At 38.6% G+C, this 22,325-nt stretch overlaps 1 protein-coding gene across 15 annotated transcripts in view; it reads right to left on the minus strand.

Moving 5' to 3' along the window:
* DMD (dystrophin) overlaps nucleotides 1-22,325 on the minus strand; it is a 3,066,377-nt gene that overhangs the window by 1,630,889 nt on the left and 1,413,163 nt on the right. For 14 of the 15 annotated variants that reach the window (XM_068268325.1, XM_068268324.1, XM_068268320.1 and 11 more), the window contains 2 exons: nucleotides 20,077-20,229; nucleotides 17,061-17,243 (listed from right to left, as the gene is read on the minus strand). In XM_068268325.1, the coding sequence (XP_068124426.1) occupies nucleotides 17,061-17,243; nucleotides 20,077-20,229 (336 nt within the window). The remainder of the gene's footprint in view (nucleotides 1-17,060; nucleotides 17,244-20,076; nucleotides 20,230-22,325) is intronic. The other variant, XM_068268327.1, reaches the window with a different exon arrangement.

Genomic DNA, 22,325 nt, shown 5'->3' on the forward strand with positions numbered 1-22,325 from the left:
GTGCATAAACTCGCCTAGAGATAATAACTATATTTTCACTCTCATAGTCATTGATTCCTTATACAGTGCCTACACAATAGCCTTTTCCTTATTACCTGCAATATGTTGAAGCAGACATTGATTTAGCATACCTTTCTTCAAACAAGCACTTTTATTGCCCGTTGTTGAGGCACTGCAAGGCACAACACATTGCACACAGTTTAGAGATTTTTCATCCCAGATTGATTAGAGAGCTCACAGAGTTGAAATCTGAGCTTTGTTTCAGTCTGGCATTTAAAATCTGTAATGTTGCCATTTCATTGGTAATATCTCTTAGCAATTGTTTCCTTAATAATATTGCATGCTATTATTTGTTATGTTTCCTTCTGCTCTTTGGCAGAGTTAATAATCATATCTGAATGTGACGCATAACAGCACAGCATTTTTCACTGGATACTAAGGAAATATTATTTTACTGCTGTGCCTGAAACGTTTACTTTTGCCTCACTGAATCCCAGTATGGACCGTTGCTTATTAACAATGTTATTTTTAATCAGATTATATACAGATAGCTGGTGAGGCCTAATGTGTTTTAATGCAAACATTATTGCTTTATCTAGTAGAAGGCTGTAACTAATACTACTTAGGGCTGGTGCACACCAAGAGGGCTTCTGAGCACTGTTTAAAACGCTAGCACACAAGGACGATGTGATTTTTTTCCCAATTGCAAACATGGGTCCTGCAACATTTTTGAGGCAATTCAGCTAGAATGTTAAATATACGAAAGTGGAAAATTGCTCTGAAAAGCGCTAGATAAGAGCGATTTTCCAAATGCTTTTGGTACAGAAACTGTTCAGTTACAGCTCTACTGTAACAAAATATAAAAAACCCTACACCAAAATGCTTAAAAAAATGCTAGGCATGCTTAGAAAAGTGTTAGGCACATGCCTAGGATCACCTTAAAAAATCACTTAAAAAAGCGCTAAGCGTTTGCTTTTACGCTAGCGCTTTTTGGTGTGCACTGGCCCTTACAGACAGTCTGTCCCATTTCCTACCTAGTTTGGGAGAAGTAGTGGTTTCAGCCGAGTTAGAGGAGTTCTGTTCTGACCAATAGTTCTCCTTGAGGTAAGACATTAGGGAGTACTCTTGCTCCTCTTCCCTCCTTCTTAGGTAAAAACATTTATGCTTAGTTATAAAAAAATGTATATTTGATCAAGCTTAGTATGTAGTTACTACCATTTAATTTTTCCAAGTGTTGTTTTTCTGTTTTGCCAATAAGGATGTGCCGAAAAAAACAGATTCACAAAACATTTTGTGAACATGTCCTCTATGTTCTAAAGAGGTGCAAGCTCATGACTGATGCTTTTTTGCATCATGGGTATGATTTAGAACAAATAGATACCCTAAAACAGTTGTGAAGATTTGTGTCGCCACTGCTAACCAACTAGCACATGTAAACAGACAATGGCCTCAATTCACTAAGCTTATCTCCTGTCTTTAATAATGTTTCTAGAGTTACCACCATGATGATGTGGCATGTAGTATGCAGGAAACATTTTACCTCAGGCAAACCTAAAGTTACCTCTTCTGTCTTTAAGTTAACTCTTCAATCCTTAAAATAACTCCAGAGTTAAAGACAGGCTCTTAATTAACTGCGTGTGAAAATGACTACAGAGGAGGTAAATTAACTACAGAGGAGGTAACTTAACTAATGAAGAGATAAGTTAACTCTCTCACAGTGTGGTGGCAAGTTTTATTTTGCCTTATTATCTCCAGCATGATCTTAGTGAATTGAGGCCTTTGACCACGTGAAAGGGCATATAATATTTTTTTTTACTAAATCTGCTCTTGTTCATGTAAGCTGGACTGTTTTGTGTCCATGATGAGGCCACACCTAAATGTTATAAACAGCATTACAATTATTCCTCTTGTGCTCATGTTCTTTTCTAACTTCTTTTCACACCAATGTGCAGCGTAAGTGTAGGATTCAGTGTTGGCACAGAGGAGAAATGCTCTGGTTCAGTCCAGTTGAGTCTTTTATGATTATGCGCAAGGATTTTTTTCTAACTTTCTCTTCTTCACACCTGTGATTTGTCCCTCATGACCTTTATTCTTACTTAATTTTCTATAAACTCTTGAGATTTTATGCCAAATCCTTTTTTTTTTCCTTGGTCTTTTTTAACTTATAATAATTAATTTTAACTTAAACAATATTTACTTTTGCCTATAGACATTTTACCAAAACAAAATTTCTTTGATGATACTACTTTTGGCTGGATTGGACTGGTTAATGGCTCTGCCTCTGACACAGGAGACCAGGGTTTGAATCTTGGCTCTTCCTTTTCAGTAAGCCAGCACCTATTCAGTGAGGAGACCTTGGGCAAGACTCCCTAACACTGCTAATGCCTACAGAGCCCGCCCTAGTGACTTCAGCTCTGGAGCTTTGAGTCCGCCAGGAGAAACGTGCAATAAAAATGTTTTGTGTCTTATCTTGTCCGACTCAGCTTTCAGGTACCAAAGGGAGTTTTCCCTCATAGTTCCTTAAAGAGAACCCGAGGTGGGATTTAATTACGTTAGGGGGGCACAGTCTGGTTGTGCACACTAACACCAGGCTCTGTTGCCCCATGGTGTGCCTCCAGGACCCCCCTGCATGCCGCTATATCCCCCGCAGTGCTAGCGACACACAGCGTGTCACCAGTACAATGTTTATCTATGCCTGTCTGTTAGCGCCGCTCCCCCGCCTCCTCCGTATCGGCGCTACCCCCCCCGTGTCACTTCCCTCCAATCAGCAGGAGGGAAGGGACGTGGGTGGGTAGCACCGATACGAAGGAGGTGGAGGAGCGGCGCTAACAGAAAGGCATAGGTAAACATTGTGCTGGCGACACGCTGCGTGTCGCTAGCACTGCGGGGGTATAGCGGCACGCAGGGGGGTCCTGGAGGCACTCCATGGGGCAACAAAGGCTGGTGATAGTGTGCACAACCAGCCTCTGTGCCCCACTAACATAATTAAATCCCACCTTGGGTTCTCTTTAAGACTGGTTTCACAGTGGTCTGTTGCATTACACAGGTGTTATAATGAGGGTGAACCTTTTCTCTCCTTTTCTCTCTCTTTCCTCTTTTGTTGGGATTAATTAGCAAAACTTGCTTAAATGCTATAAACTGTAGCTGAATAATTCTCTAAACCAAAAAAAAAGACACATGCTCAATAAGTTTAGTCTTTTGAGCCTCACTAAAGCATATTCCAGAGGGAATGAAATTGCTTCTTTCATTGGATCAAGGTGTCACCATCCTCTACCTAATAATTATTGCTGTGGATGCCCTTGCAAGTAAAACATGCAAGCTATGTAAATATAGACATTGTCATAGCTATTTCCTGTGATAAGATAATGCACATGACAAAATCTCTATTTTCTAAATATGCAGTCCATGTCCCTCTTGTCCTTTGTTCAGACATAAGAATAAAAAGCTCATTTGCCAAGTTTCTATATTGCCCTTCTGTGTATTTATACATATTAATTAGTTTGTCTCTGAGTCTCTAATCTTTAAATAAGACCAGTGTAGCCAATTTGTTTAGTTGCCCATATTTATTCCGGGTTTAAATATTTAATATTCTACTTGTAATGTGCTGCCCAAAACTGCATTATGTATTCCAGATGGGCACAGTGGCTACAAAACATTTTCTTCTCAATATCCCCTCATTTTTATTGTGGGTTAGTTGTGGGACATGTATATTTGTCTTTAGCATGCAATGCGCTTCTTGCACTTGTCTCCCCTTATTTTATATGCTTATTTTCATGTGTTTTTATATGCATACAGGCAGTTGCTTCCCCCCCCCCCCTCTTATCATTCCACCTTTGTAGTAGTGGTTGGTGGTGAGCTCCTGGAGGAAGGGATGTGGTTAATTGTTTATATTCACCTCATCACTGACTTTTAACTTGTGCTATGATTAACCTTTTCGGGACCACCGGCATTAGATTCTACGCCGCACTTGTGGCTGTTCTAGCCTGATGCGGCATAGGATCTACGCCGGCCCGCAGTTTCCGCTCCCGATGCGATTGTGCGCACCCGGAGGGGGAGATTAAGCTGTCATATGACAGCCGACATCTCCCCCGAGTGATCAGCAGCCATCGCGTATGGCTGCTGATCACGTGATCACTACGATCGCCGTCGGATCGTAGTGATCCCTTTGACAGCTGCGGCGGCAGGGGGGAAAAGAAGAGGATCCACTCACCTCCCTGCCATTCCAGCGACGATCGGCACCCCCCTCCGCTCTGGCCGGCATCTCCGCTCCATCTGACGTCAGCGTCGGGTCACGGCTTGATGACGTCATCAAGCCGCGACCCGGAACTGATCTTCAGACAGAACGGAGATGCCGGCCGGAGAAGAGGGTCCTGTGCGGCTCATCGCTGGAGCCTGGAAGGTAAGTGAAGGCTGCTGGCAGAAGGGGGGGCCCAGGCCACGATGGGGGGAAACAAAAGCAGCCAGCCACACACGGGATCCGGCCGCCTGACCCCCCCAAATGCGCGCACCCCCTTCCCGCGCAAAATGCCTGGTCCTTAAGGGGGGGTAGGTGGCCGGTCCCGAAAAGGTTAAGGACCATTGTGCGTCCGAAATATGTCAGCCACTTGTTGATACTTCTGTGTTGTATTTTTAGTCAAGATTTAATAAAGGTTCATATATTTTTTTCATGGTACATTGTGCGGAACCTCACTTTCCTTTTCATCTGGCTACAAAACATAGGATGCATTGGTCTATGCAGATTTTTCTGCACTTCCATGGGTAAAGGTATACTTTTAGGAGACCATTCACTCTGGCTAATCATATAATGATAAATATTACTATAACCTAACAAAACAATGATCTAGCATGTCATATTTTTCTATACCACACCTCATAAAATAACTTGCATTGCAAATACCCATAAAGCATTCTGGTATATAGATGCTTTGTTCTATGCATGACAAACACAACAAAGTACCAAGTCTGACCCAAGCCAACCTGTTTTTGTTAAATGAAATGGTAAATAATTAAAATGACTGAACTTCTGTAAATACAAATAAATGTTTTTATATCTTAACCGGTCTTTTTTTTATTTCTTCTTCATTTTATAATGTGAACTCATATTTATAACTGTTCATGCCTGATAAAAATGGACATGGATGCCTACAGAGAGATGTCAAACACAGTTCATATTTTTTATTCCTTATCTAGAGCACAGTTTACATGAATATTTTATCATGAGCTATCTATGAATAGAGTCAAATGACTTTCAAAATACTAATATGCAAAGTCTCTAGAACAAGCCTCTGTAGTATTCTTTAATTTGTGCACAAATTGAGAAACTAAATTGTGTTCATTTCAGCATACAAATGGGTGAATTGTTCTCTTTAGTAATTAGCTATTTCACTCTGAAGAAAGGAAATGGCTGAATACAAATGCAAAAGGATAAAAAAAAGTGATCTAAGGCCTAAACCACCACATGGAGATTAAATAGCACATGAAGCACTGGATAAAAGTGGGGATTGCCTTTGTTTTGTACATGACACTTCTAACATTTGTATAGCTTTTTAGATAAATTAGAAAATTGACATTAAACCCTTGTGCTAAACTATAAGGGGCTTACATCCATTAATGTTATTACTCTGTGTCTATTTCACATGAAACATCTGCAAGCAGGTTAAAGGTTCCATGATTATTTAAACATAGTCATGTACAATGTTGGTAAGGAAAGGGTTCCTTTTTCAATCATTTGTTTCAACACAGATGAGTATTGGTTACTGAGCAAAGCTGTTTTAGGTGGGAGGCTTCAAAGTGAGCTGGCTAACAGGTCCACCTCCAGCACCTGATAAGAGTCACATGGGAAGAAATGCATTGGGTGGAGTCTGTGGTGGATGCAGCTAGAGTTAGAATGGACCATCTGCTTTATCTTCAGGAGATCATTTTAATCTTAAAGAAGAACTGTGGTGGTTTTTTCCCTAATAAAATAAACATATGAACGTCTCCCCCATTTTTTGCCCTCTTAATGACTTATATTTTCGCCGCTCCCCGCTGCCTATAAATTACAAAATCAATAAATCATACCTTTAATAACAATCGGCAAGATGGCCACAATTTCACATGACTCCAGAACTACTTCCGAGTTATCGCTATTTGCATGCACTCATTGCCTTGCCATGGACGAGAGCCTTTTCTAACTGTGCATGTGCCAGCTCTTGTGAGCGGCTCACTGACATAAAACAGTCGCATCCTCCGTGAGATAAGAGATAAGCTCTGTCCCTGATTATTCTCCTTTACAGGGAAAGCAGAGCTGAAAAATACAGGAGGAAGCTCTCCTCCCGTCATTCAGCCTCCTTCCCCCAGCTCTCAGGAATGCTGCTAAGGTCAGGGATGACTCACCAGATGATGTGTGAAGGGGGAGGGAGAGGCAGAACAGGAAGGAAGAGCTGCTGCTTTGTCTGTTCGTGCAGCCAAATATTCGTCTAGTTTACTAGACGAATAATGTGAAAGGAGCAGGAGAGAGACAGGAATGCTTTTAAAATACAAGATAGGGAAAAAAAATAGTACATGATAAAGGAAAATAACTACTCGTTTAAACTACATTTTGAAAAAGGGCCGCAGAACCCCTTTAAGGCAATTTGAGACCCAGGAGAGACCTTCTATCCCTCTGAATTAGTTGTCTGTTTTTGTACCTGCTATAAAACTTGCCCACAACTGTACCCCATACTCCACATGTGGACTCACAAGTGGCTTCTACACAGGGAGCAGTATACTAGCAACACATGGTTTTATTTCTCATTTCATGCAACCCAGAAACTTTTTTTTGCTTTAGCTGCTTGAGCTTGGCATTGAATATGGTTGCTTAATCTGTTATCAACCAGTATTTCAAAGTACTTCTCCAAGTCTGATGTTTACAGCTTTAGGCCATTTATTTTATATGGTGCTTTACCATTAGCACATCCAAAGTCCAAGCCATTATATCTATCAATATTAAATTTAATTTGCCAAATGCTGTCTAGATTCCCACTTAGTGTTGTTCATTTTGGCATAACTTTATATCATCTGTGCAGATGGTAACATTACTAATTATTCAATTTACTAGATCAATAATTAATGCCGCATATCTGTCCGTGATGCCTTTATAAAAGGTGCCTACATTGAGGACAGGTAGTAAGATATCCACTGCTCTATAGAGAACGATTACAGGGATACATGTGTACTACATATTACCCCAAAGGGTTGCAAGCTTTACAAAATATATATCAGAAAAACTAAACCTTCATCTAACTAAAATATGAAAACATACCAACCTTCCTGTACAAAACATTTTATTTATGCCCTCAGATGTAAATCCACAACAGTCACATTGTTTGTATTGCTATTTAATCATCCAGAATGGTAATCCACATCAATTGCATTTTCTTTTTGCTTGGTTGCAGAGGAGAGGAACCCTTTGCCAGGCTGGACCTTCAGCACTACCACAGCTAAAGTACAGATCTCTGATGACTAAATTACATTGTTAACCCAAACATTTGAGTGGCATTAGTGTTCAAATGGTGTCAGGTCAGTTTTCATTTGTTTATTGATAATTTATTTTACCACAACCCCTCATTCTCAGCCATTGTGCTGCTATAGAGGGTCAATCTCAACACCAAAATTGCCTTTTGCCCCCCCTCTAACCCCTTCCCCCCCCCACCACCACCACTATCACTACCACCACCACCGAATGTAATGGAGGTCAGGCTCGGTGGTCAGATTGAACAGAATCATGTTTGAAAGTTGCTCTGATAATTTCTGAACTGCTGCTTCAGCACTATTTTATTTATTTATTTATTCCTTTAGTTAGCATTCATGTTATCTAGATTCTGAGGTGATTTCCAGTTTATATCACCAGGTAAGATCTAGGCATGCTGTTGCATGTAGCTTAAAAAAAGACTAAACCTCAGCCATATCCCTAGAAGTAGAAACAAAAAAAAGGCTGGTGTGGTCGGCATTCTCCTCTCTGATTGATACTCATGTAAGTCCTTCAATCCCATGTTCAGTTGTTTGTTTGTTCCTTCCTTCCTTCACTCTTCTATACTCCCCACCACCACCACCACCAGTTTAAAACTGAAAATATCGACGGACCTCCTGTTCCTGTTCTATTCATTGGTAATTTCTCTTCACGACTTCTGAAGTTGATATCTACTGAAATTCTTACTATCATTATATGTGACTTGAGCATCCCCAGTAACACAAGCCACCCTGCTGCAATCAAACTTTCCTCACTCATTTCCTCCTACAGTCTCTCTCAGTGGTACTCTGGATCATGTCACACTGATAGCTAATTTTCACAAATCTTTGGTCCATTAGTGAATTGGAAATGCATCACCTTCAGATATATAGCTTATTCATTGCCTTACATATTTTTCTCACTTTACCTTTAAGTTATATGCTTGTAAGGCGAGGGCTCTCTTTCCTTTGCAATTCCTGGAATTTTTCCTAGATATTGTGACATTTTTGTTGTCTATTAACTCTGCATTATGAACCTACGTCTGTATTATGCTTGCATTATATACCCATGTTTGTTTCTTACTCTGTAAAGTGCTACAGAAGATTGATGCAATAGTTTTTTATTAAGATGGTGGCTGGAAAATAACAATATTCTTTTTAAAATGTCATATGGTTTTTCAGACTACAGGAGAGAGGCACAGAGTGAAAATACTGTAGAGCTAAATGTGAACGTTTCCATTCTTCTCTTTTTTTTTCTTTTTTTCCGTTCTCTCAACGCTTAAATACCACCAAATGCAGGAGTCAAAGTAAAGGTGAACTTTTATTAAACAATCAAGCAAACTCCACCTAGGACTTCACCTAGGACTTGAGAAATTGATTTTTAGTTTGAAAGTTATTTGCAGATAAGAAATTGATCTACAGTTCGTCCTTTACTTAATGCCAGGCTAACAGCAGATTTCTCTAAAACTAATCCATAACCACTACTTATTTTCCAACCCTGGCATTTAATTCAACCTGTGCTTGTAATAAATAATATATATAAATATAAGAAAAGAACATGTAAGAAATATTTAATCTCACTTCAGAGTGTTATTATAGATGACATTGGATTTAAGAGTTTTCCTTTCATACCACAAGGTAAAATGTATGTGCTTACATGTCATAGCAGTATTATGGAAGATCCTGTTATAGCTGTCTGAACATCGTAAGCTAGGCATGTATTGTACAGTATTTCGAATGGATTAAACGTTAGGTTTAAAGGTGTAACTATAGAGAAAGCAGCCCCTGTTGCTACAAGGGGACCCTGGGCTTGTGGAGAGGGGTGGCAACGGCTTATCCTCTCCCTTATATGCAGGCGTCTGTAGTCCATATCAGGTGTTGTTCATGTGGAGTGATCGATATTGAACCAGATTTCTGATTAAAACTTGTCTTGTTAAAATGAGGTAAGGTAATAGACATGGTAAACAATTCATATCAGTTAAATATGTATATTTTACCTGATCTAATAAAGCTTGCTTTGTACATCTGAGCAGAGATCAGATTTCAGCTCAGCAGCTCACTGAACTGCCCTGAGCTAATCAGTGAGGGGCAGGAACATGGGAGGGAGGATGACAAACTTCCTTCTCCTCAGCGATGGTGAAAATAGAGCCAGGCAGACTGAGGTAAGATTTATTACAGCAGAAACATTTTGAATAGATTGGAGTGCTTGCAATGCAGGTTAAGGTTCCGGGTTACACAATGTACACATAGAGCAGTGGGTAAATGAAATTTGATTTTGTAGCTGACAATCCCTCTTTATGGCTGGAACAGCTTTATGGGCCTGAAGCCCAAGTCTTTGACTTTCTTGCCATTCTGTTCAAGAAATTATTCCTATTATTGTTTATTGTATTTTTCCTTTTTTGTTCAATAAACTTACTTGAGAGAAACAACAAAAAATCTCCATGTGCATGTCCAGTGATCATTCCTTTTTCTGTTAAAAAATACATTATAGCTCAAGACCAAACAAGTAAGAAAAACATTATGCAATTTGATTTATTTACTAGGTCACTAATCTATTGCAACACATGTCTGCTGTAATAATGCAGCCACATGCTATGATAAGATGATAAACGCTTCTCCTGTCATTTATTGAGGCAGCTTCAAGCTGGGAATGGGGCAGGATTTTCAAGATTCTGCACACTGTAAGTTACAGTGCTGATCCCTGGTTGGATTGCTAAGCTATGGCTTAGGAATAACCACCTGCACCCCTCCAGATATTCAGCTTTCATAATGCTTTACAAATCAGGCAACAGCACATCCTTGGATCAACCACCACTTGTAGTATATTAACCACTTCAGGACTCAGCCTTTACCCCCCCCCCCCTTAAGGACCAGCGCTGATTTCTAAGATCTGTGCTGGGTGGGCTCTACAGCCCCCGGCACAGATCAAATAACAGGCAGAGCGACCAGATCGACCCCCTTTTTTCCCCACTAGGGGGATGATGTGCTGGGGGGGTCTGATCGCTCCTGCATGCGTGTGGGTGGTGGTGGGGGGCACCTCAAAGCCCCCTCCACCGCAGCGAGCGAGCGAGCGGCTGTTTCCTGATTAATTAGCCTGCAGCCGGCGACGCAGATGTGTGCGTCGCTGGTCCTGCAGCTACCACTTTGCCAACGCGCGTTATGAGTGCGCGGTCAGCAAGTGGTTAAAGAGCCGGGAGTTACCGGATGGTGTCAGATATCCAGATTTGTACCAGGTAACAGTTACCATACTGGGAAAAGTGTTGATTACATTCTTGTTTGGAGCTTTATAAGCTAAAACAGACACTTCAAAATGTTACCAACAGCATAGGCAGATTTCAGATTCATTTTTGTTTTGTTTTTGTTTTGCTTGGACTTTAAATCTCTCAGTCACCATATGTTTCTCCAGATATGGACAAAGTTGTGGTGTGTCCTACTGTCATTTTAGTTAATATGGATAGATATCCCACTGTCTGTTACTTTCAGAGTAACCAGCTAAGGAACGTTTGTGTACCGAAGTTGGTGAAGAAATATCACATAAATCTACAGGAGATAGACTGTAAACACTGTATACAGTATCTCCTATCATAGTAGGATATACACTGTATTTCATAATTCACAATTGCAGAAAAATATTAAGTCTGTCTATTCCTAAATTCACTGAAAGCAAAATGTCTTATTGATTCACTCTAAAATATTTGTTTTTCAGAGCAACTGAACTTTTCTTTTTGGCTTTTATGAATAAGTAACTCAAGCTTTTTAAGCACTGCTGTGAAATACTATTTGAAAGCAGCAAAAAGTACTAGGTAATAGAAATCACATTCTTGAGCTGTAAAAAGAGCAGAAAGACCATTAAGTAGCGGGAAGGTCAATATGTTGCTTAGCTTCCTCTAAATCAGACATAATTATTATTTTTCTTAATATAATTTTTTTTCTAAGCCAATTATGCTGTATGCTTTATTGGCCCTGAGACCAGAAGGATTCAGTTGTAAAATATTGAATTCTGGAATGTCATAACTTATAAGTATAGACAATACTCTAACTCCAGCTTTCTACTGGGAAGGATAAGGTGAATCAATTTTATAGTCAAATAAAGTATGTTTCTGAATCTCTCCCGTATCTAAAGTAAAAAGTCTATTATGACACAGCCCCAGGATGTGAAATGTGCAGTACTGCTACAACAAGTGATTCTGAAAAACATTTACTTTGCCACTACAGTCAATGTCAATTTAAAAAAAAAACATTGCTGAGATTAATTGCCACAATGAATCCAGATCCAGAGCCAAAAAAAAGCATTTTCTGCCAGTGACCTGGGCAGTGGTTTTCACTGTACACAGGCTTGGAATATAGCCTAGTGCAGCTGCTAAAGCACCACTAATCTAAATTTCCAAACATGAGCCAAAGGAAGCCCGCAGCCATGAAATATTGCTGCAATGCCTAAAAACCCTTTAATCTTAAATGCCCTTTTACTAACATTGAGAATCTCATTATATTACCTGGAAGCTAAAATTATTAGTCTTTTTGCTCAACTCTACTGTGCAGACATAAGGTTCCCTGCACACTGCAAATCTGTTTTCTGATTCTGATTCCATTTCCGATTCCGATTTTCAATTTTCCATGAATGCATTCAACAGAAAAATGGATCAAAAAATGCAGCATGCAGTAAAGATTAGAAATCGGAATCGGAGGTAAATGCCAATTAAAAAGCGGTATAGGAATTCGAAATGCATGCAGTGTGCAAGAGGCCTTAGTCAGTACAGTTTAAAGGGAAGCCAAGGTGAGAGTGAGGCAGTAGTACAAAGTGGTGGAGACTGGGCAGGAGAATGTCCCATCCTGCTTCCCCCAGTACCTCCACCTCTTCCCACCCATACATGTGACAGAACTAGGTTTGATGCAAACTTTGTGACTTATGCACGCTATGTTGTCTGTAACCTATGGGAAATAAACATCAGTGACAAGACAGTGTCCGCTCTGCACCATTTTGTACTATTGCCTCACATGTTTCTTCCCAATAATGAACACCGTGAGCATGTCTCCCTGATACCGTAGCCAGAAGGTTTAGCGGGTGAGGACTGAAGTGTGTTTGCTATATAGAAGTGTGGAATCCTGCTGTCTCCAGACTGAGTGCTGAGCAGCTTTGCTAGCTCCTGATCTTAACAAGTTGAAAGTGAGATTAAGGCTACATATTTATTTCCTTTTAAACAATACCAGTTGCCTGGAAGTCCCCCTGATCCCATGCCTCTCAGGAGGATGAGGGGAAGCAGCAGAGGTGGTAGAAGTACATATTTGGGGTCATAATGCAACTGAAACTAGATGATCCGCAACACAGCATAACTTTACTGTCAGTGGTACAACAGGATCAGGTGTGTTCTTTCATCTGCCAACTTCACTTTCTTTTACTCTAATAAGAGAATAACTCACTGGGCAGTCAGCTTTTTGAAGAATACTGTTTTATTATGAAATGAAAGGGAATCTGCTTCAAATCATATCTACTTGAATTCTTAAATGTAATAGTTGTTTGCGTATTATTGCAGTGTTGTACATTTTGAGAAAAGCAAGCCAATTTGACAGTGAACAGTGAACACTAAGTCACAAAGACTCTACCTCTCATATAGGTACAATTGAAACACAACTTTTATTGAGACAAGCTAAAACATTCCCTAATGACTATATATACAGAAAAAAGGGTTTAAAGGGGACCTGAATGGGTAGGCATATGGAGTCTGCCATATTTATTTCATTTTAACTACTTTGGCCTCCTGGATGTACTAGCTACGCCCAGGTTTCCATGTGCGCGTCCGCGCGCTCCCGCGGCCGCGATTCGTTAGCCTGGCAATCAGTGAATTGGGCTATGGTGCCCGATCACTGATTCCTCTCCCCCGCTGAAAAAGCGACAGCTTCTCTCGGAAGCTTCGCTTTTTCTGGCTGTAACGTACCCCATGCGTTGCTCTAAGCGTGTGTTACGCTTAGAGTGATGTCATGTAAACAAACTCATGGCCGCCATCTTGTGGCCAAAAAGTAAAACTACAACTAAAAGTGAAAAAAATAAAACTCAAGACACATTTACATTATAAAACTATGTTTTACATCCCACCCTCCCAAAAATACCCAAATAAAATGTTTAATACAAAAAAAAAAAACAACAACATTACAATTAAAAAAAACATGTAAATATTTACCTATGGGTCTAAACTTTTTAAATATCAATGTAAAGATGAAATATTTCTATTTTTTTATTTTAAACTTGTAAATAGTGATAGATGCAAAACGGAAAAAATGCACCTTTATTTCCAAATAAAATATTGTCGCCATACATTGTGATAGGGACATAATTTTAACGGTGTAATAACCGGGACATATGGGTAAATACAATACGTGAGTTTTAATTATGCATTATTTTAAAACTATAATGGCTGAAAACTGAGAAATAATGAATTTTTTCCGTTTTTTTCTTATTCTTCCTGTTAAAATGCATCTACAGTAAAGTGGCTCTTAGCAAAATGTACCCCCCAAAGAAAGCCTAATTGGTGGTGGAAAAAACAAGATATAGATCAGTTTATTGTGATAAGTAGAGATAAAGTTATAGGCTAATTAATGGGAGGTGAAAATTGCTCAGATGCATAAAGTGAAAACGACTGAAGTCTGAAGTGGTTAATCAATACAAGTTGTCTGATATCCTTCTCCCATATCCCTCTCACATCAGGTACACTTTACAGTGAATATGTGAAAGTGGCTATACATAAGTCCATAGTCTCAAATTAGTATTATTTTGCTTGAATACACAGTATCTAACCTGCAAACTTAAATCTGAGAATTTCAAATAAGTGTCAACAACCTGGTTAATATAATTATATACATACTGTATAGTCACTAAATTATATAAACACTTCTAGTGGGGGCTTTGTCGGGGGTGAAGAAACTCTCACAGTATAAACACAATTGCATATTCAGGCTCATACAAAATGCTTCAGTCTAAGCTAAATTCACTAGGGAGCTTTTTAGATTGTCTCATAAAAGTGAAAATGTTTTAATTTTACACAAATGAGTCCTTGTGACTAAGTTTTGTTCAGTCTCTTTATTTGCAGACCATAGAGTAAGACCAGTTTAACAGACCTATAGTGTGTAGGAGGTTGGAATTAAGCTTATAGTATGGCATCCCTATATATTCTTGAGGAGTTCCCAAGATTTCTTTGTAATGTAGTTTTATGCCTTCATTGAGAGATTATTATACAGGTAGTCCCCGGTTAACGGACAAGATATGGACTGTAGGTATGTTCTTAACGTGAATCTGGAAAAGTTGGAACACTGTGCCATCTCTATCCTTGTACCTCCTCTGTGCCTCCAGTGCCCCCCCCCCCGTGTCACCTCCCCCCCACACACACACACACACACAGTGTCAACTCTGCCACTCTGTTCCCTCAGTGTTCCTCTTTGTACAACCTTTCCTGACTGTCCTCCTCAGCCTTCACCGTGTCCCTCTTTAAGGCCATACATTTAAGTCATTACAATTTTGACATTTAATTGATTTTGTAATCCACACAAAACTTTCAGAGGGTCCCAGCATTGGATCACAGGTTTACTTTAAAATGTATAAAATGTGTAAGCAGAACTTGGAACTTTTCCATATAGTATAGTGTGCCGCAGAGAAAGGTCATTTTACAGAGTTTAAAAAACATTTTTCTTTCATGTTTTTAAATTAATTTTTTTCAAAAACTAAAAGGTCTTTTTGATTTTTTTTACTTGTTCCCACAGAATCAAATTTCACATTTTTGGTCAGTTCTTATTGGCAGGTCAACTGTAAGTTGGGCATTCATAAATAGGGACTACCTGTAATGAGTATATCACAAAAGCCGAGCACGTGAACAAGCATTGTTATAATGTGAAACTGCTGTAGTGACGTTCTGGATCAAGCACCCACCCCTGTACAAATCTCCTTTGCATGGTTAAGTGTGGATGCCTACATAGACAAACATAAGCTTGCTCACTTTTGTAACATTTGCCTTTTTATGGAATTAAAACTAATCCTGGATAGTGTCGAGTCTCTTGTTGTGACATTGATGTAATTTCCAGATTGTTTCCAAGTGTGAGCATGTCCATTTACCAGAAGGATGGTGAGTGCAATCCTATTCAAAAGTATTAACTGCTATAAGGAATGTGTTCCTTTTGAACACAATACCCTGACGTGTCAATCCCACTTCTTGTGTTTTTCAATGAGTATGATCATGGTGGTCTTCACCAACTTCTAGATAGCTTTATTTGCAGCTTCTTTATGTGTGTAGGAGGATGTCCAATGATGGTGATAAAGACCATCACTGACCAAAGCTTCATGTCAATCACTGTCTATGAATGCCTTTCATCAGGAAAGCCAAAATCTGATGACATAGTTTTCAAACAGAAAGACGTTGAACACATTCCCAAAAAGGTCTAATTTCAGCATCGGATAATTCAAGCAAAATTTTAAAAAGAATACAAAATAAGTCAAAGTGAAATGACCAATATCACACTCCTCTGTTTGAGTACAGAGATAGCTAACAAATGAGCATATGCCGGTGGTCATCTCATATGGGAAAGATAGAGGACATCACCCAACTTATCAAACTATGTTCTACTTACTAACATACTTGAGAATCCATCCAATATTGAATTGAACTTATTAACTTATTTTTTTGGATCCAGTTATTCATTTCCTTTACAAACTAAAGCTAAATGGAAGCTGCTGCTGAAGTAATTAGCTACAAAGAGTATGAGGGTGTTTCTAATTGGCAACACCTGGACTAATCCACTGACTGGCCACATCCATGTTTCAGTTGTATAAATGTGAGCAAGCTAAGATAAGGCTTTCTATTAATCCTTATAATGTATTGAGCTTAGCTATACTGAAAGGACTGATTTTTTTTCCCTCAGTATCAGTGGAGCTTTTACTTCAGTACTAAAAACATTGTTCACTGGGTGCACTATGACAGGGCGCTTGTTTCTGTACCTGTGATAGCAAGCTCATATTTTTTTATTAAATACTATATTGTGATCACAGCCTCATACTTATCACACTACTGTAAAAATATGATATTTCCAGTTATCAAAGATACACAATCACTGACTGCTCTTTTATAAACACCCAGTAAAATTATAAACTGCATGAAATGGTTTCTGGGAGTGTACAGCCTGACTGTCTCTGAGAGAATTAAGAAGGGCAGTTAGCACACACTGCATTTTTTTAAATGCCATGATAACATGAATGGAGCAACAAAAAAGTAACATGCATTGATGACTGTCACAATAAAAGGTTGATTTGATCAAATGAGTTGAAGTAAGGAAAACAGACAGAGCTGTTGTAAAATAATTGGCAGACATTTAAAAATCAGGTATTTAGCTTACATTGGCCCTTATTTACCAGGAATTCACTTTTTCTCATAAGTTTTCTCCTAGGAGATACGTTTTCAGGTCCACTTAAAAATGGGTTATAGATTGATAAGGTGTGAAAATATCACTTAGGAGAACATTTTTGAGTAAAAGTGAATTGAATAAGGGCCACTATGTCTTAGTGTTAGTAGATTCTGGTTAGTTGCAAACTATTAGGGTTTGCAGTTATAACTCACAATTTGTGCATAATGCAGTCTTCGGAAAGGAGCAAATGTGCTCTCAATGTCTCGCCAGCGTTTGTTAAGATGTATCAGATTTGGCTCCACTGCTTTGGCAGCCCCATCCTTAGACAAACGTTCAGCTTGTCTTTGTATTGCGTTCAGCTCTTCTTTCTTCTTCTCCAATTCTCCATCAATCTCCTAGTGAGTAAAACCAATACAGGGCCCAGGGTAATTAGCTAGCTAGTTAATGAACTTAAAGAAGTAGCAGCAAAATATTTAAAGTAACATTGTCATGTCTTTCTTTGTGAAATTTTATTGTAAAAAGTAAATACATGATAAGAGACTGCTGCATCATTAACAGGAGCAAGCCCATGTTTAGTTTTCTACTTTAACAAATATAGTGTATAGATTTGTGCTATACAAGATCTGTGTATTTATGTAAGTGTTTAATTATACATTTACAGTATCTAAAATTTTTGACAGATTTAGAGAATCACAAAAATTTTAAAATTTAGCGACTTAATGGCAAAACAAAGCAACAGTGAAGCAAAATAGTATGACAAATTAAAGAATTTAAAACAAAAATTGGATGCAGCTGGCAATTTTTAGGGATTGGGTAATAACATATGAGTATGAGCTGATGGATGAAGTGTGCTAACATGAGAAAGAAGTCATCCACGTACTGTGCTAGTCATTACTTCATCTGGAACAAAGATACACAATAACACCAGTTAATATTTTTTTTTCATAAACATTTTTACTTCTAATGGAGAAAGAAACTATAAAGAGTCTTCAGTGCAAATTAAGTACTTACAGATAACTTGACTTTAAAGTGTAACCAAGGTGACGTGATGAGATAGACATGTGGATATGCTCTGCCAAACAAAATAACTAGGCTGTGTTCCTTATCCTCTTTTTTTCTTCTGTTATTCAGGTATGAAAGTGACAGTTCCTATCTAGTTGAGATCTAGTCAAACCATAGCTTAACCTTCACCGATAAAGAATTACTGCCATAAAACTATTGCCTGGAAGAAAACAGCTTCAGAGTGCAGAGCATAGATAGAAAAGGGCAATAGTTTATTTAGTTTAGCTCTAGGACACTTACAATTACAGAGACATAAAAAAATCTCCTCACTAGATTGTCAACACTATTGATGCATGGGACAAATCTAAGAAAAAGTGAAAGCAAATTTGTATTCCTATTTTGTATCTGCAAGGGACAGTCAAAAAACTGGAATAAAACACATCTTTTGTAAATATTGTGAGTATTATCTAGTGCTATGGAAAATTGATAAGGACAGTAATGATGTTTTTCTCCCTGGATTTAGCTTTAAGTAAATGCCCCACTAAAATTAGTTAATATCTAGTGATCAAATCTATTTTGACTTCTTTTACACTTCAAATCACGATTTCTATTTGCAATTCTGGTTTGTGATTCCAGTTTTCACTGGATGCTAACAATACAAGGAGAAAAACACAGAAAAAATGCAGCACGCAGAACTTATTTTAATTGCATCAAACATTGGAATCACGTGTAGTGTAAAAGAACCCTTTAATTGTCTTTTCATAATCATGAATTGCTCATTAAAATATACACTACAAAAATGATTTACAATTAGTGCTAGTCATTTCTTTTTGCCTGTGTTCTATATACTACTGCAGCACTAAAAACTATTTTGTCAGTTAATTAATATTTCAAACAGGTATATGAAATTATTTAATGCAAAAAAGTTTTGGTTTTTTTTTGCAATAATTTGCACTGAAAGCTCTTTCTATAGTTTCAAGTCAATTTTACAACACATACTACATGTAAAAAATATATACAATATCATATAGTTCTCATCTGCATACACAATTATGATTTGGTGCAAGTTTCACCATTGTCAGTAAAGTCAAAACACAAGAAAACCTCTTTAGACCACTAGTTATGCAGAATTAGGCAACTTGAAGTTTCCATAAGATGATTAAAATTAAATAATTTAAAATAACATCTGGACTGGGACACATGTGAAAGTGCAGTATGCCAGAAAGACAGTAGGCTTGATTCACAAAGTGGTGCTAACTGTTAGCACGCCTGTGAAAAACCCTTAGCACATCTAAACGAGCTTTTCGCGCGCAAAACTTTATGCGCACACTGCACAGAGCGCAGGCCGCGCCGCGCCAAGTGCTCATTAAAGCCTATGGGACTTAGCGTGCGCATAGGACTTTGTGCGCGCAAAACTTTGCGCGGTACTTAGCGCGCGATCTGATTGAGAAAACCGGTGCTAACCTACTTAGCACCCTGGTTAGCGCACCTAAAGACTTTAGACGTGCTAAGTAGGTTAGCACCGCATAACGAATCAAGCCCAGTGGGTGGAGGGAGGCACCCCTAACACCCGTTAATAGAACACACTTAATGGCTAGTATTATTATAAACATCTTACCAAAATCTCTGCCTGTCCTAATGACAAAAAATACAGTGTGCTTATAAAACTTATATGTAGGTGAACAAATCAATAATTTTAAATGTACACTTGATGTATTGTGATCCAACTATATTGTAATGGTACGTCCACATTGAAGCATTAGCAGTGCAATGCAACAAAATCCACTAAAATAGTGCAAAGCATGCAGTGTAGTACTACATAACGTGTTCAGAATCCTGAGCTTATTTCCCCCAGCTATACCACACACCCTAGTGGCTAATGAGTTCCTACTGTTTAATGTTAGTGATTTGGAGACATATGATTTACTATGAAAGTGCTTGAAGTCAAGTAATCCACAGGTTGCCTAAATCCTGGTGACTACATGGATCAATAACTTGACGGACATTCTTGCAACAAATTTTAAAAATCATATATTGTGAAAAGTGGCTGAATAATACATAGATTACAATACAACATTTTTAGCACAGATTGGATTGCTTTGCATAACAATAACGCAAGCATCATACTTCCTTTAAAAAGAGTAAAAAAAAGTATATGCTTTCTAAGCTTCAAAAATAATTGTAATACACATGTATTATTTATATGTCAAAATCACACACAGATACCTTAAGCTTCTGCTCATCTTTGGGTTCTGGAAGACTAGCGATTTTCTTTTCAATATCATCCAAACATTTCAGTAAATCGTCAGATTGTCTTTTGTATTGATACCACTGATGAGAAATTTCCAAAGCTTTTTTCCTTCTTTGTGATCGTAAATCCTATTTATAATATGAATGATACAGTTCAGCTAGGTACATGCTAAGGCACATCTGAATCTAGCCATTTTTTGTATTTGGAAATGCTGTTCTACAACCATAATAGGAAAAAAAGAAAGTTTTTCATCCACTTTTGTAGACAGCATTAATCTATGCATGAGCACAGCTACTAACCTTTCATGCTAGAAAGTTAAGGTGGCCATACATCTGGTGATTTTGCGGCTGTTCGATTATCTTAATCCATAATTATTATCTGTGTCGCAACAACCATACCTGATCAACAGCCTGTGCATTAAAATATCTCACCTGTCCAGCCGCCCACTGCTAGTGTCCAGCTGCTTCTTTTGCATTTGCGCCCTACGTGCTGCTGGCGTATAGCACATGGTAATTGTGTGATGTGACACACGCGCCAGTGTTATACACCAGCAGCATGTGAGGTGTGAATGGTGAAGAAACAACTGGACACTGGGAGGACAGCGCTGGTTCTGTCATGTTTGCTACGTGTCCTAATATTGCATGCAGTTACCGCTGTGCACCTAATCGACCACATTGGCCTGAGATTAGTTGAACTGTAAATTGTAAAATGGAGCAGAGTTAATGACCCTTTGGACTTTCCTGCAGTAAAACCTTATCTCACTTTTCTCACTGTCTCTTAGTTTTTCTTGGCTGTATAGGCTATTTAGAAAACAGGACTGAGTTCAAACAAATTGGTCAAATAGCTCAGAGAAGCGCTTTTTGCATAGATAGCAACTCAAGTGTTAACTCTTACTGTACTGGAAAACAACATGAGACTTTTTTCTTTGCTATGGATGTTCTATTTGTTATCTGTACTATACATACAATTCATCATCTCATAAATCTATTTTCGCTTCAGATTTGCTTTTAAGGGATACTTAAAGAGACACTGAAGCGAAAAAAAAATGATGATATTATGATTTGTATGTTTAGTACAGCTAAGGAAAAAAACATTAAGATCAGATTATTCAGTCTAATTGTTTCCAGTACAGGAAGAGTTGAGAAACTCCAGTTTTCATCTCTATGCAAAAAAGCTATTAACCTCTCCGACTAACTTAGTCCTGGAGAGGGCTGTTATCTGACTTTTATTATCTCAACTGTAATTGAACTGTTTACTTTTCCTCTGCTAGAGGAGAGTTCATTACTTCACAGACTGCTCTGAAAGACTCATTTTGAATGCTGAGTGTTGTGTAATCTGCACATATTATAGAATAATGCAATGTTAGAAAAAAACACTATATACCTGAAAATAAAAATATGAGAATATTTTCTTTGCTGCTAATATTTTAGTAATTATTCATAGTACACAACCAATTCATCATATCATATATTTTTTTTCGCTTCAGTGTCTCTTTAAGTGTGCAAAAAAAAATGAGTTTTACACACCTTCTACCAGCCCCCTGCAGCTGTCCTGTGCCCACGCAGACTCGCTCTGATCCTACTGTCCCCCGCCGGCAGCAAATTTCACTTTCGGCGACAAGCCTGGCAACCCGTCTGATACTTTATGTTCCTGGCAGCAATAGTGCCCTCTACTCTGCTATTGCGGCCAGGAAGTATCAGACACATTGCCAGGCCTATCGGCCTGTCACCGAAAGTGAAAGTAGCTGCCGGCGGGAGACAGGAGGATCCTAGTGAGTCTGCGTGAGCACAGGACAGTTGCAAGGGGCTGGTAGAAGCCCCAGGTGAGTAAAACTCATTTTTTTCACACTTAAAAGACCCTTTAAAATGAACTCAGTATCCATGATGTACAGTCATATACCTTGTTGAAAGATAAAATTCATAGCAGTGATCTACACATTGCAAATCTTTTAAGTGTGTCATGAGGCTGCAGGAATATGCATGCATACATATCTATTGATCTCTTGACTGTGCTGTTCACTTAATAATGTTATGCTTGATAAAGCAGGGGTGCTCCCCTGGGAAACGCATCACAATAAAGTTTGTAAACACAGCCTTTGCATAACTTTGTGGCTAACACCGCTTTGCTAGCTGTTTTTATCTCCTACCACAAACATAGCCGGGGAATCAGGCTCGTACTGGCTGAGCGCAGAAACACTTTTACACACCCACCGCAGCGTGTTCCA

Source organism: Hyperolius riggenbachi, chromosome 2 (assembly GCF_040937935.1).
Source record: "Hyperolius riggenbachi isolate aHypRig1 chromosome 2, aHypRig1.pri, whole genome shotgun sequence".
In the NCBI taxonomy this organism is placed as follows: Eukaryota; Metazoa; Chordata; class Amphibia; order Anura; family Hyperoliidae; genus Hyperolius; species Hyperolius riggenbachi.